The sequence below is a fragment of the Trematomus bernacchii genome, unplaced genomic scaffold, assembly GCF_902827165.1.
Source record: "Trematomus bernacchii unplaced genomic scaffold, fTreBer1.1, whole genome shotgun sequence".
Lineage (NCBI taxonomy): Eukaryota > Metazoa > Chordata > Actinopteri > Perciformes > Nototheniidae > Trematomus > Trematomus bernacchii.
In genome coordinates, this window is record NW_022987547.1 from 10477867 (window position 1) to 10491485 (window position 13619).

Consider the following 13619-nt stretch of genomic DNA (forward strand, 5'->3'; position numbering starts at 1 on the left):
GAAAAACAGTAGAGTAGTAGGATATAAAAAAGAACAGCAAATGTAACGTTTTATGTAAACTATCTGCATCCTGTAAGCTACACTCATTCATACATGCATCGATATTCAGCCATTTTATTTTAACTAACCATTATGTATATTTCTCTCTGCACTCCACCACCTGAGCTCCTGCTGTTCCCCGTGCAGTAAAGGTGAGTGTGAGCTTCAGACTGACATAAAGTGCACCACATGCAGGGTTACCTTGACGACTCAAAAGGAAATGCAGACCTGCAGGAGAGAACAGACCGAGGTAATAATCAATGAAAACATTCAGAGACATATCCTGCAAGTTTCAATTTAGCTTTTTTATAATTCAAATTGTTGCTCATTGTATTTTACTCTGAACACTTTTCATTAATTTCTCACAGAGACACAGTGTTCCTGCAGCAAATCCAGGCTTACCTCTGCAAGAGAGCTCTATGTAAGTATTTTAACATTACAACAAAAGCAATAGCCACTTAAAGAGTTGACATATGCTGAACTCTTACATAATGCAAAGAGAAAACACATATTGTCTTCTTGTTTCAGGACAGGACTCCTCTCTTGTCTCTGGAAGTCCTGGGTCTGAGTGGGTGCAGACCAGAGCCATCATCTGAGCGCTCCACTGAGCACTCTCTGCCGCCAAGATCTCTCACTGTCACTGTTTGTTGTTGACTTCAATAAAACACCCGGACCAGTCTAAAGTCAATCTTTCTGTTGTCAGATGTTTGTTTTTTTAACTTCAGTGATGTTGGTATACTGCGAAGCTTTTTAAAATGATGTATTGATCGCAGGTCTCATAAAATATAGTGGCTAAAATGCAGCTAAGTCTGCTAAGCACTGAGTCTTTGGACTATTTGTAAAACACAGAACACATTTTTTTTTCTTTCAGGAAGTAAAACTATTAGAGAAAGATACACACTTCACTATATTATCTCTACATTTTCCACCAACACAAATCTAGATACACTATAAGAATCAATTATGTAGAAATGTAGTTTACACACAAGTATAGTGAGGAAACAGCTCTGACAGGCTGTGGTATGTTGTGATTATAGCGAAGGTTGTTTGGCCTGAAACAAAGCAGTTCGGTTTTTTGTAATATAATATCAATTAAGTACTTCTGGTTTGAATGAAAACCGAAAAGGATGGGTTCTGCACACATGCAATAACGTTTATAGACACCCGAGGATGTGAAGTTTTCTTGGATCACAAGGCAGGAAAACCGCTGGAAAATACGAAGTTTGACCAGAGGGTGGCGCCAGAGGAACATGTGGTTACATGACTTCAACAGAATTCATTTCTCTCTGTAGAGAACATTTTTGCTTCAGGAGATCCAGATTACATTGAAAACATCAGCATGTGAGTGTTTAAGAGGTTCAGTGTTAAATTGAAAATACAACCACTGTATAAAACAGACGAGATGGTAGCATGCTACACTTCCAAAAACATCTGGACATTTTTATTTTTGTAAATGTCACCAATCCAATGACAATTAGGAAATGCTAGTGGCCCCATATTCAATAAACCTAATTTGAAAATAGCATCTTAAGTGGCAACATATTCTAAATGTCTTAAAATGCTCAGGCAGTGTTATTATCCCTTTTCTTGAGGTAGGGGTTCAAGTATAAAGTTATTTAAAGGACAATTTGATATGCAATACATTTACACTAATTGCAACTCAATCTGAAGAGTATTTCTCCAACATTCACCTACAAATTAATGTAGAATAGCATACCAAAATATTTGTAATATTCAAATGACAGACACGTTTTCTTTAGATACATTGTTTATTAATTCAAACAGTTTAACATCAAATCACACATGAACGTCAAAATGTTCAGACATAGAATTATAACAAACAATCCAAATGACAAAAACCATAATGTGGACATTTATAAAATAAAGAATCTAGGAGGATGTTTGTGGCAAGCCCCAACCATAAGCTTTATCCTAAGGGAAGTCTTCTCCATGTAGAGCGCCTCCCAAACAAACACTGGAGCCGGTTTCACAGAAGAGGATCTCCATGCCACCTCACCTGTGACCGCGGATCTGGAAATAAAGTCGGATAAATGATTAAAAATGATGGATAGTGTTCCTTGTATAAAATAAGTGTGACTCTCGTAGAAACTTTTTACACAGTAAACAGATTTTAAACTGATGATGTCAACTTGATGATAATGGGGATACATTGTTTATATCTACAACTAACCCTTTATTATCATTTTACCTGATTAATTAGTTTGGTCTATAAAAAAAATTCAGTAAATAGGCAGTCGATGGAATTGCCAATTTGTTGACTTAAGTGCAGATCTATTTAGGCATAAACATTTATTTGTTAAAAAAAAAAAGGAGCATACTCACAGGTTTTTCTGTACAAGGCCACTGATGGTCAGGTCTTTGTGCGCCAGCCTATGGACCAGAGACTAGCTGAAAAAGCAGGGGGCACAGGAGAACACTTTAGTATTTTAAGAACAAAGTAGCAACTTAAAATGTAAAAATAATGTTTGCTTGCAGTCTCTGCTCAGGGTTAAAAAGCTTGAAAGCTTGATCCACATAGAGGATTCAGGTGAAGAAATTCATACATCATTGCTAGGGACCACTTTCTAGACTCAACTGTTTTAGTACCAAAGAAATGATTCACAATCAGCTTACTTCAATTGGATCCACATGGTTAGAAATGATGACGAGCTGGGTCTTCTTGCTCTCCAGAGGTGACAGTGTTCTCACCTGCAAAATAGTGCAGAAATACAATCATTTTCTTCCTTGCAAACAACCTTCCCTTTTTCTTGAACATATTTAAACTATTTTGGCCAATGCTCAGGGTTAAAAAGCTCAAAAGCATCAGGCAATCAGTTGAAGAAATTCGTGTCATCATTGCATCAAGGCCACATTTTAGAAGACCTCAGGAAAGTCCAAACTAACTAATAATACTATAATTGATTGTGTCGTCATCTACACCTTTACTCTGTTACTCACCAGCACGGAGGACAGGGGGCCTCTTGGTCGGGGTGTCTCCCTTCCCAGCAGCCTTCAGCTCAGCGCGGGCCAGCAGCCTCTGCTTCTTCTCCTGCTTGGTCTCTGGCCTGTACTTGTGGGCCAGCTTGAACAGCTGTGTGGCTGAGGAGGAACATTAAAAACATCAGCTACAGCCACACTTGGTTCAGCATCACAAGTGGATATAACTTAGAGTAACTGCATCAGTGATCTTGGTGGGAATGTCAGCACAGACGTTCAGATAGCAAATATTATTAACATCATCTGCAAAGCTACAAATTGTGTTAAGGACCAAGCAGCCATGTATTAGCTGAAACAGTTCTCAACTCACCGGTCTGACGGTCCAGAGCCTGGGTGAACTGGTTGATTGCAGGGGGAACCTTCAGACGCTTGTAGAGGATGGAGCGCTGCCTCTGCAGGCGGATGTAACGAGGCCATTTCACAAAGCGGGTCAAATCACGCTTGGGCTGGATGTCCTGGCCTGTGGGAAAAAATGCAATATTGATCAGTATCTGGAATTAAGCAAAGGACTTTTCTCGTTCTAAAGCTTAAGTGCATCAGCGATCTTGGTGATTAAAATTGTCTTCAATGTTCTTAAGATAGCAAATATTCTTTACATCATCTGCACAGTTGTAGCGTAGTTCTTACAAAACTCAACCTATGGTTACTCACCAATGCCAAAGTTCTTTGGCCTCTTCTCGAAGAGGGGGTTGACTTCTTTGGTGCCAGCTTCTTACCCTTAGTCTGTCAAAAAGTAATCAAGTGTTAGGATGCATGAAAGATCAAAATACAAACTTCTTAACATTTTCCTCCACAATGTATTCTTAATGTGTTATCTTACTATGCCAAACTTATGAGACACTTTGAGGCAATTATTATACTTTTAAGAGTAATAAATTCAGCACTGATAACATCAAATGGATTATTGCACGGTGCACCTATCAAAAAATGGGCTTTGGCATTTATCCTACTATGCCAGCCTTGAGAGAGACTCTATTTTAAGGCCCGAAAGGCCTTGGAAAGACGTAGGTTATCTCCACTCACCGGTCTGGCAGTCCAGAGCCTGCATGCGGATGTACCGAGGCCATTTCGCACAGCATGTCAAATGAAATGTGGACTGAATATCCTGGCCAGGCGGATGTAAAGAGGCCATTTCATAAAGCGGGTCAAATCACGCTTGGGCTGGATGTCCTGGTCTGTGGGAAACAATTTAATATTGATCAGTATCTGGAATTAAAGGACTTTTCTTGTTCTAAAGCTTAAGTGCATCAGCGATCTTGGTGATTAAAAGTTGTCTTCAATGTTCTTAAGATAGCAAATATTCTTTACATCATCTGCACAGTTATAGCCTAGTTCTTACAAAACTCAACCTATGGTTACTCACCAATGCCAAAGTGTTTTGGCCTCTTCTCGAAGAGGGGGTTGACTTCTTTGGTGCCAGCTTCTTACCCTTAGGCTGTCAAAAATTGATCAAGTGTTAGGATGCATGAAAGATCAAAATACAAACTTCTTGACACAAGAAAGCCTTAACATTTTCCTCCACAAAGTATTCTTAATGTGTTATCTTACTATACCAAACTTATGAGACCCTTTTGAGGCAATTATTCTACTTTTAAGAGCAATACATTAAGCACGGATAACATCAAATGGATTATTGCACCTATCAAAATGTACAAGTATGCATGGGCTTTGGCATTTATCCTACTATGCCAGCCTTAAGAGAGGCTCTGTTTTAAGGCCCGAAAGGTTATCTCCACTCACCGGTCTGGCAGTCCAGAGCCTGCATGCGGATGTACCGAGGCCATTTCGCACAGCATGTCAAATGAAATGTGGACTGAATATCCTGGCCAGGCGGATGTAAAGAGGCCATTTCATAAAGCGGGTCAAATCACGCTTGGGCTGGATGTCCTGGTCTGTGGGAAACAATTTAATATTGATCAGTATCTGGAATTAAAGGACTTTTCTTGTTCTAAAGCTTAAGTGCATCAGCGATCTTGGTGATTAAAAGTTGTCTTCAATGTTCTTAAGATAGCAAATATTCTTTACATCATCTGCACAGTTATAGCCTAGTTCTTACAAAACTCAACCTATGGTTACTCACCAATGCCAAAGTGTTTTGGCCTCTTCTCGAAGAGGGGGTTGACTTCTTTGGTGCCAGCTTCTTACCCTTAGGCTGTCAAAAATTGATCAAGTGTTAGGATGCATGAAAGATCAAAATACAAACTTCTTGACACAAGAAAGCCTTAACATTTTCCTCCACAAAGTATTCTTAATGTGTTATCTTACTATACCAAACTTATGAGACCCTTTTGAGGCAATTATTCTACTTTTAAGAGCAATACATTAAGCACGGATAACATCAAATGGATTATTGCACCTATCAAAATGTACAAGTATGCATGGGCTTTGGCATTTATCCTACTATGCCAGCCTTAAGAGAGGCTCTGTTTTAAGGCCCGAAAGGTTATCTCCACTCACCGGTCTGGCAGTCCAGAGCCTGCATGTGGATGTACCGAGGCCATTTCGCACAGCATGTCAAACGAAATATGGACTGAATATCCTGGCCTGTGGAAAAAGAAAATACGTTTTAATACCAAAATCAAACTGATAAAAAAAAAACCCACGTGTTTAAGTATTTAGTGCAGAGGAACTGTAGTCGATAAACCACACGACACAAGGTGCACATTCATTTAGCCTGTGTAAAGTTGAGTTACCAGGTTAAATACTGGCAGTTCATTGAGTGAAAAAGCTGTTTCTAAAATCAAGTTAGTTTACAAATGTTAGCTTTAGCTTCTGATAGAGTCACGGTGTTACTCGTGAAGGAAAAACTAGCTTAAACTTAACCACGTTTAACCCAAAATAACCCAATAGCTACAATATTAACCGGTAAAACTTCACTTAAGTCATAGATACATTTTAAACTAATAAATAATCACATATTCAAGGATGAACACAGATTACAAATCACAGATGAACCGTCAGTTTGAACTCACCTCAAGCTTTTCCTATTTTTTTCGCTTGAGTCAGCTTTATACCCACTTCTTCTTCTACTTTTTAATTAGGGCAGACTAGACACAGTTTAGTCCATTGCTGCCTCCTATCGGTGTACACACGTCATTGCGATAGACGTGTTACTAATTACAGTGGAGGAAATAAGTATTTGCTCCCCTGCGGATTTTGTAAGTTTGCCCACTTACAAATAAATTAACAGTCTGTAATTGTAATGGTAGGTTTATTTAAACAGTGAGAGTAAGAATATCAAAAAGAAAATCCAGAAATTGACATTATATAAAAGATAAAAATAGATTTGCATTTAACTGTGGGAAATAAGTATTTGATCCCCTTGCAACCAACAATAATTCTGGCTCCCACAGACGGTAACATAAGTCCTCTTCTTTTAACCTGTTAAGCCCCGAGCCTGTTTTTCAGGTTTCAGGCTCATGACATGCCCAAAACAAATGACTACAACTTCACTTCTAAAAGGGTTATATGAATAATTTCTTTTATCAAAGCAAGGTTACATCTGTGAGTTGGATGTAGAAGTGTCAGAATCAATATAGATTTTTCTCAGTCAGAGTAAATTCAGATGGAACATAGTAAAAAAAGGTAAATTCTTACCTCCGCCTACAAAAAACCCATTACTTATAGTGAAAACCACCCTTGGATGATGGGTTAGTAGACTAAAAGCTTTAGGAATCCAAACTATAACATAATAATAAGTACCCTGTATCAAGATTGAGGCAAAACAAGTTAAATTTGACCTTTTTAGAGAGATTTAGCAAAAAAAAGTTCCAGGCGGAATAGGCTTTCGGCACATTTGGGTCTATCTGGTTCCATCAGTGCCATTTGACCTTTTTCAGGTACCAGACTATAAAAATGATGTATTACATTGAATTATCACCATAGGTATTCATTCCATTCAAAGAAAAAAAATTAAAATTAAAAAAATTAATAAAACATTATAAAAAAAAAAAAAAAAAAAAAAAAAAAAAAAAGTACTCCTAATATCAACTTGTTACCTGTATAAAAGACAACTGTCCACAGAATCAATCAATCAGATTCCAATCTCTCCACCACGGGCAAGACTAAAGAGCTGTCTAAGGACCTCAAGGATAAGATTGTAGAACTGCACAAGGCTGGGATTGGATACAAGACCACCAGAAAGCAGCTTGGTGAGAAGGAGACAACTGTTTGTGCGATTATTCAGAAGAATAATGTGTGTGTTTCTAAATGGAAGTAACAGAAAATGAGCATCAATCACCCTCGGTCTGGGGCTCCACACAAGATCTCGCCCCGTGGGGTATTGATGATCATGACAAAGGTGAGGGATCAGCCAAGAACTACACGGGAGGAACTTGTTAATGATCTCAAGGCAGCTGGGACCACAGTCACCTAGAAAACTATTGGTTTTACACACTACACCATAATGGATCAAATCCTGCAGCGCCTGAAGGCCCCCCTGCTCAAGAAGAACATGAAAGGCCCGTCTGAAGTTTGTAAACGAACATCTGAATGACTCAGAGAAGGCTTAGGAGAAGATGATGTGGTCAGATGAGACCAAAATTGCGATCTTTGGCATCAACTCGACACGCCGTGTTTGGAGGAAGAGAGACGCTGACTATAACCCCAGAACACCATCCCCACCGTCAAGCATGGAGGTGGAAACATTATGCTTTGGGGGTGTTTCTCTGCTAAGGGGACAGGAGGACTTCCCTGCATCGAGGAGAGGATGTATGGGGCCATGTACCGTAAAATCTTGGCCGATAGCCTCCTTCCCTCAGCCAGGACACTGAAAATGGGTCCTGGTCTTCCAGCAGGACAATGACCCTGAACATACGGCCAAGGCAACACAGGAGAGGCTAAAGAAGAAGCACATTTAGGTGAGGGAGTGGCCCAGCCAGTCTCCGGACCTTAATCCCATAGAACATCTGTGGAGGGAGCTGAAGCTTCCAGAGGCCAAGCATCAGCCTCAAAACCTGAAGGATTTGGAGAGGATCTTCAGAGAGGAGTGGACCAACATCCTTCCTGAGATGTGCACAAACCTGGTGACCAACTACAAGAAGCGTCTGACCTCTGTGCGTCCAACAAGGGTTTCTCCACCAAGTACTAACACATGTTTTGCAAGGGGATCAAATACTTATTTCCCACAGTTAAATGCAAATCAATTTTTATCTTTTATATAATGTCAATTTCTGGATTTTCTCACCGTTTATATAAACCTACCATTAAAATGACAGACTGTTAATTTCTTTGTAAGTGGGAAAACTTACAAAATCTGCAGGGGATCAAATACTTATTTCCTCCACTGTACATGTACAGTCTATTGTACTATTCCCCCAGCTCTTGTTTTTTTTTTTATTTGTAGTTAACTTACGGAGGCTAATATACATTTTGTTTTCCAGTGAGTAATTTGTAGCATCAACAGCATTTTTGCCAGTGAATTTAAGGGTTTAAAAATGGTACATTAATCATCTACTATTGCAATACAAACATGCTTCAAGCTGGAAAGTCTGAGTTTGTACATTCAGTACGAGTCAGAAGTTTGGACACACCTTCTCATTCAATGGTTTGTTTATTTTAATTTGTTTCTACTTTTAATACTGAAGACATCAAAACTATGAAACAACACATATGTAATTATCTGGTAAATAAAAAGTGTTAAGAAATCCAGAATATAATTTTTATTTTAGATTCTTCAAAGTATCCCCCTTTTGCCTTGATGACAGCTTTGCACACTCTTGGCTTCTCTCAGTCAGCTTCATGAGGTCGTCACCTGGAATGGTTTTCAATGAACACGTGTGCCTTGTCAAGAGGCAATTTGTGGAATGACTTGCCCTCTTAAGGTGTTGAGGCCATCAGTTGTGTTGTGCAGAGGTAGGGTTAGTGCTCAGTGGAAAGCCCTATTTGACTACTGTTTTAATCCATAATGGCAAGAACCACTCAACTCAGTAAAGAGAAAAGACCGTCCATCATCACGTTAAGAAATGAAGGCCAGTCGATCCGGAACATTTCAAGAACTTTAAATGTATCCTCAAGTGCAGTCGCAATAACCATCGAACGCTATGATGAAACTGCCAAATTTGAGATTTTTGGTTCCAAGTTCCAACCGCCGTGTCAATTGTGAGAAGCAGAGAAGGTGATCGGATTGTTTCTGCATGTGTGGCTCCCACCGTGAAGCATGGAGGAGGAAGTGTGATGGTGGGGGAGCTTTGCTGGTGATTTATTCTAAATTCAAGGCACATGCAAGTGCTGCGTCGGATGACCTGGCCTTACTTTACAATCACCGACCTCAACCCAATTGAGATGGTTTTAGATCAGTTGGACCGCACGCAGTGAAGGAAAAGCAGCCAACAAGTGCTCAGCTCCTCTGGGAAGTCCGTCCAGACTGTTGGAAAACCATTCCAGGTGACGACCTCATGAAGCCAAGAGTGTGCAAAGCTGTCAAGGCAAAAGGGGGCTAATTTAAAGAATCTAAAATATAAATCATATTCTGGATTGTTTTGTTTACTAGATAGTTCCATGTGTTCTTTTATAGTTTTGATGTCGAGTATTAATATACAATGTAGAAAATTCCATTTTGATTATGGCAAAGTGAACATATTTTTATAGTTATCCTTTTCAGAACTTTGCTTTTAATAGGCATACATTTATAAGCACCATAACACTAAAGCAAATTATTTGTATGTTGAATGCACCTAGCAATTAACCCGATTGATGACACTGGGCTCCTTTCAACTATATAGTATTCATAAAAGAAAATGTAAATCACATATACACCATATAAATCTTAATATAAAGTGTCTAGTACTGCATGTATTGATTGTACACAAGTGAATTACTCAATACCATTTAATCATGGCAGCATAAATTCAATGAAGTTTTTTAGCATTTGATTCATCTATTCTACATATCTTTAAATATGGTTACATAAAACCAGCCATGTTAGAAATTCCTCGTATGTGTGTCAAGAAAGTTGGAAACTTTTAGGATTTTGAAGAGGCACATTTGTATGCATCCTGTCCTAAAATTAAAAATCCGTAACATTGTTTGAAGTTTCATCTTCCCCTTTAAATACATTTTTAAAACCAATGAATCAAGTCATGACTGCCTTTGCAGCTTTATAAAAATCATCATGTGTCCCAATTTTTATCTTTTCATGCCTTACTGAGGGAAAATAAATGCTGTAAGGATCTTATTGGTGAGCCAACAGAACCAACTCATCACTGCAGTAAATGAATCTACAGATGCATTTTGATTCCAAAGTACTGTATATTTAGTAACAACAACAAAAGACAGTCTTTTAGGACATACATTTTTTATTCCAAATAGTTTAACCAAGCTTGGTGGCCAGTTCCTTGGCCTTTGCCTTCTCCAGCTTGGCAATGCGGGCTGTGGATTTGGGGCCCATGATACCACCTCCCCAGTGACGACGGATCTGGAAAACAAGTTAGAATAAGGATTAAAACGGTGCACATTGCTCTTTATACTCAAGTACAATTTGACTCATGGATAGACTTTTAAAAGTTTACTAAATGGAATTCTTACCTCCTCATATCTGTCATTGTAGTTGGTCTTGATGGCTTCCACAAGCTTGGCAAGTGCACCTTTATCCTCACTGGAAGAGAACAAAGTCAGTTAATACGGAGCTGAAACGGAGCTAAAAAGAATGACAAATGTAATGATCATGTTGACTTAAATACGGTGCATTCATCTACATTATTATTTTATAAACATGTAAGAACTTAAAATTAGTCAACATTTGCAGTCAAGACTACTTTGGAAACAAACTGGTAGAGGACTGCAATAAAAAACTATGAACTACTCAAACAACAGCAAGGGATACATCCATGTAGAAATGATTAAGTAACGTTACTATAATGCAGCAACTTTAGTCAGCTGTGCGATTAAACTGGCAAATCTTATATTTTAAACACAACATGTGCACACTTACGGGTTTGTCTGTGTGATGGCGACTGAAGTGCAGGTCTTTCTGTGCACCAGTCTGCCCAGTCTAGCCTTGCCCTTCACGATACAGTACGGGACGCCCATCTTACGGCACAGAGCGGGAAGGAAGACGACGAGCTGGAAAAGCAGGGAGCAACAGGAACGTTTTAGGAACAAATGGAAAACTCTATGTTATGCTTGAGAATTCAAAAAAGTTGAAGTTGACAAACTGATGTCCACAACAAATGTCAACATGCATTCTTGCAGTTTGTGGTCTCTGCTCAGGGTTAAAAAGCTCAAGTTTGATCCACATAGAGGATTCAGGTGAAGAAATTCATTCATCATTGCTAGTGACCACTTTCTAGACTCAACTGTTAAAATAAAAATGCTTACCTCAATTGGATCCACATCGTGGGCAATGATGACGAGCTGGGCCTTCTTGCTCTCCACCAGAGAGGTGACAGTGTTCACACCTGTAGAGTAATAGGAACATTTAACTTTCCAACCAGAAAACACCCTTCATATCCCACCAGTTACATTCTTTTTTACTTTGGCCAATGCTCAGGGTTAAAAAGCTCAAAAGCATCAGGCAATCAGTTGAAGAAATTCGTGTCATCATTGCATCAAGGCCACATTTTAGAAGACCTCATAGGAAAGTCCAAACTAACTAATAATACTATAATTGATTGTGTCTTCATCTACACCTTTACTCTGTTACTCACCAGCACGGAGGACAGGGGGCCTCTTGGTCGGGGTGTCTCCCTTCCCAGCAGCCTTCAGCTCAGCGCGGGCCAGCAGCCTCTGCTTCTTCTCCTGCTTGGTCTCTGGCCTGTACTTGTGGGCCAGCTTGAACAGCTGTGTGGCTGAGGAGGAACATTAGAGAACATCAGCTACAGCCACACTTGGTTCAGCATTACAAGTGGATATAACTTAGAGTAACTGCATCAGTGATCTTGGTGGGAATGTCAGCACAGACGTTCAGATAGCAAATATTATTAACATCATCTGCAAAGCTACAAATTGTGTTAAGGACCAAGCAGCCATGTATTAGCTGAAACAGTTCTCAACTCACCGGTCTGACGGTCCAGAGCCTGGGTGAACTGGTTGATTGCAGGGGGAACCTTCAGACGCTTGTAGAGGATGGAGCGCTGCCTCTGCAGGCGGATGTAACGAGGCCATTTCACAAAGCGGGTCAAATCACGCTTGGGCTGGATGTCCTGGCCTGTGGGAAAAAATGCAATATTGATCAGTATCTGGAATTAAGAGAAGGACTTTTTCCTCATTCTAAAGCTTAAGTGCATCAGCGATCTTGGTGATTAAAATTGTCTTCAATGTTCTTAAGATAGCAAATATTCTTTACATCATCTGCACAGTAGTACCTTAGTTCTTACAAAACTCAACCTATGGTTACTCACCAATGCCAAAGTTCTTTGGCCTCTTCTCGAAGAGGGGGTTGACTACCTTTTTGGCCTCATGTTTCCTGGCCACTGAAGGGGCAGGTGCCACCTTCTTCCCCTTAGGCTTCTTTCCCTTAGGCTGTCAAAAAGAAAGCAAGTGTTAGGATGCATTGAAGTACAACATACAAACACACTACACAATTAAAGCCTCAAGATTTGCGTGCATTATCCTACTAAGACAGTCGTTAGACTCTTTAGGCATTGTTCAGCTTTAAATAGAGCAATAACTTCAGCTCTGATTAACATAACATGGCTTTAGCATCAATTGCTAAGCATGCAGGTTATCCTCCTTACAACTATTTTCTCCACTATACAGTTTAAGTCAAATCTGAAGACCAGCAAGTTGTCAATGTTAAGTCTACATGTAGGAGTTAGTCTCCAAAACAGTGCCCTGAATGCAGTTCGTAAAATCTCCATGTTGACTGGTCTACAGTCAGCATGCCATACAGTTACAGTGGATGCTATTAGCTTAGCCGCCACCACTGAAGAGCTATACTTTAAACAACCAAGACACTCAAAATACACAAAGACAATCTCACATTGCATCACTAACAAGCCACCAAAGTCACTAAAACGTGGACTAGAGTTGACCCATGACTATTAACTGTAACGTTACCATTCAAGCAAACAGAAGCACTGCTCAGGCCCTTAAGCTATCTCAAAACTACCGGGTATATCACCAGGATACAAGTTACACGTCCCAGTGCACTTACTTTAGTCACAATATTAATTAAAGTCAGCAAGGGTAGTACTACTAGCTCAAACGTGTTTGGAAAATGCTTAATAACAGCAAAACTGCTCCTGAAAACAAGCGTGCTAACCAGAGTTAGCTTCTGTCGCGGTGATATTCGTACCGACTAGACTAGCTTCCACTTAACCAAGTTTTACCCGAAAACAACACAACATCGACGGACAATTCTTGCATTAAACTAACGGACATACTTCATATAAGCCATTGTAACATTATACGATGTTGAAATGTGCATACATTAAAGGATGCAAACAGATAGAACAGCAACAGAAGAAATAGCTATCCACTCACCATGTTGGTTCAGACAGAAAGGAAGACCTAAGGATTCTGGGTAGCCTAAATACCGCGAGGTTTGCGCCGTGATTACGTGGCCTCTTTACGCACCGATCTGGAGTCAGATGTGACAGATGCCTACCCGCTTCTGCTTTGATGTTTTAAAATATAAATTTCTG

General features: G+C 39.7%; 2 protein-coding genes, 1 long non-coding RNA gene and 10 other non-coding genes across 13 annotated transcripts; all 13 read right to left on the reverse strand.

The window, feature by feature from the left end:
* Nucleotides 1-1947: 1947 nt before the first annotated feature.
* Nucleotides 1948-2880, reverse strand: LOC117476436. Its single transcript, XR_004555270.1, has 3 exons — nt 2674-2880; nt 2383-2448; nt 1948-2070 (listed from the first exon to the last, which is right to left on the reverse strand). It is a non-coding gene; the product is annotated as an uncharacterized LOC117476436 (long non-coding RNA).
* Nucleotides 2538-2613, reverse strand: LOC117476849. Its single transcript, XR_004555300.1, has one exon. It is a non-coding gene; the product is annotated as a small nucleolar RNA SNORD36 (small nucleolar RNA).
* On the reverse strand, nt 2834-2901 carry LOC117476852. Its single transcript, XR_004555303.1, has one exon. It is a non-coding gene; the product is annotated as a small nucleolar RNA SNORD36 (small nucleolar RNA).
* A 65-nt stretch (nt 2902-2966) lies between these two features.
* On the reverse strand, nt 2967-4084 carry LOC117476651 (60S ribosomal protein L7a-like). Its single transcript, XM_034123332.1, has 4 exons — nt 4060-4084; nt 3688-3744; nt 3347-3496; nt 2967-3138 (listed from the first exon to the last, which is right to left on the reverse strand). The coding sequence occupies exons 1-4, from the start codon at nt 4082-4084 to the stop codon at nt 2990-2992; spliced, it is 381 nt and encodes a 126-aa protein (XP_033979223.1). The 3' UTR covers nt 2967-2989.
* LOC117476847 lies at nt 3215-3284 on the reverse strand. Its single transcript, XR_004555298.1, has one exon. It is a non-coding gene; the product is annotated as a small nucleolar RNA SNORD24 (small nucleolar RNA).
* On the reverse strand, nt 3569-3642 carry LOC117476841. The gene has a single exon (XR_004555292.1). It is a non-coding gene; the product is annotated as a small nucleolar RNA SNORD24 (small nucleolar RNA).
* Nucleotides 4085-4279: 195 nt separating the features above from the next.
* LOC117476844 lies at nt 4280-4354 on the reverse strand. Its single transcript, XR_004555295.1, has one exon. It is a non-coding gene; the product is annotated as a small nucleolar RNA SNORD24 (small nucleolar RNA).
* Nucleotides 4355-4996: 642 nt separating this feature from the next.
* LOC117476845 lies at nt 4997-5071 on the reverse strand. Its single transcript, XR_004555296.1, has one exon. It is a non-coding gene; the product is annotated as a small nucleolar RNA SNORD24 (small nucleolar RNA).
* Nucleotides 5072-10310: 5239 nt separating this feature from the next.
* LOC117476438 (60S ribosomal protein L7a) lies at nt 10311-12498 on the reverse strand (the record flags this gene model as incomplete). The annotated part of the gene is made up of 7 exons (XM_034122991.1): nt 10311-10450; nt 10561-10630; nt 10967-11097; nt 11353-11432; nt 11682-11822; nt 12032-12181; nt 12375-12498. Coding segments are annotated over 7 exons (801 nt in total), but the record flags the coding sequence as incomplete, so codon positions are not given.
* On the reverse strand, nt 11236-11309 carry LOC117476838. Its single transcript, XR_004555289.1, has one exon. It is a non-coding gene; the product is annotated as a small nucleolar RNA SNORD36 (small nucleolar RNA).
* On the reverse strand, nt 11516-11583 carry LOC117476839. The gene has a single exon (XR_004555290.1). It is a non-coding gene; the product is annotated as a small nucleolar RNA SNORD36 (small nucleolar RNA).
* Nucleotides 11900-11969, reverse strand: LOC117476848. Its single transcript, XR_004555299.1, has one exon. It is a non-coding gene; the product is annotated as a small nucleolar RNA SNORD24 (small nucleolar RNA).
* Nucleotides 12256-12329, reverse strand: LOC117476842. Its single transcript, XR_004555293.1, has one exon. It is a non-coding gene; the product is annotated as a small nucleolar RNA SNORD24 (small nucleolar RNA).
* Nucleotides 12499-13619: the final 1121 nt, after the last annotated feature.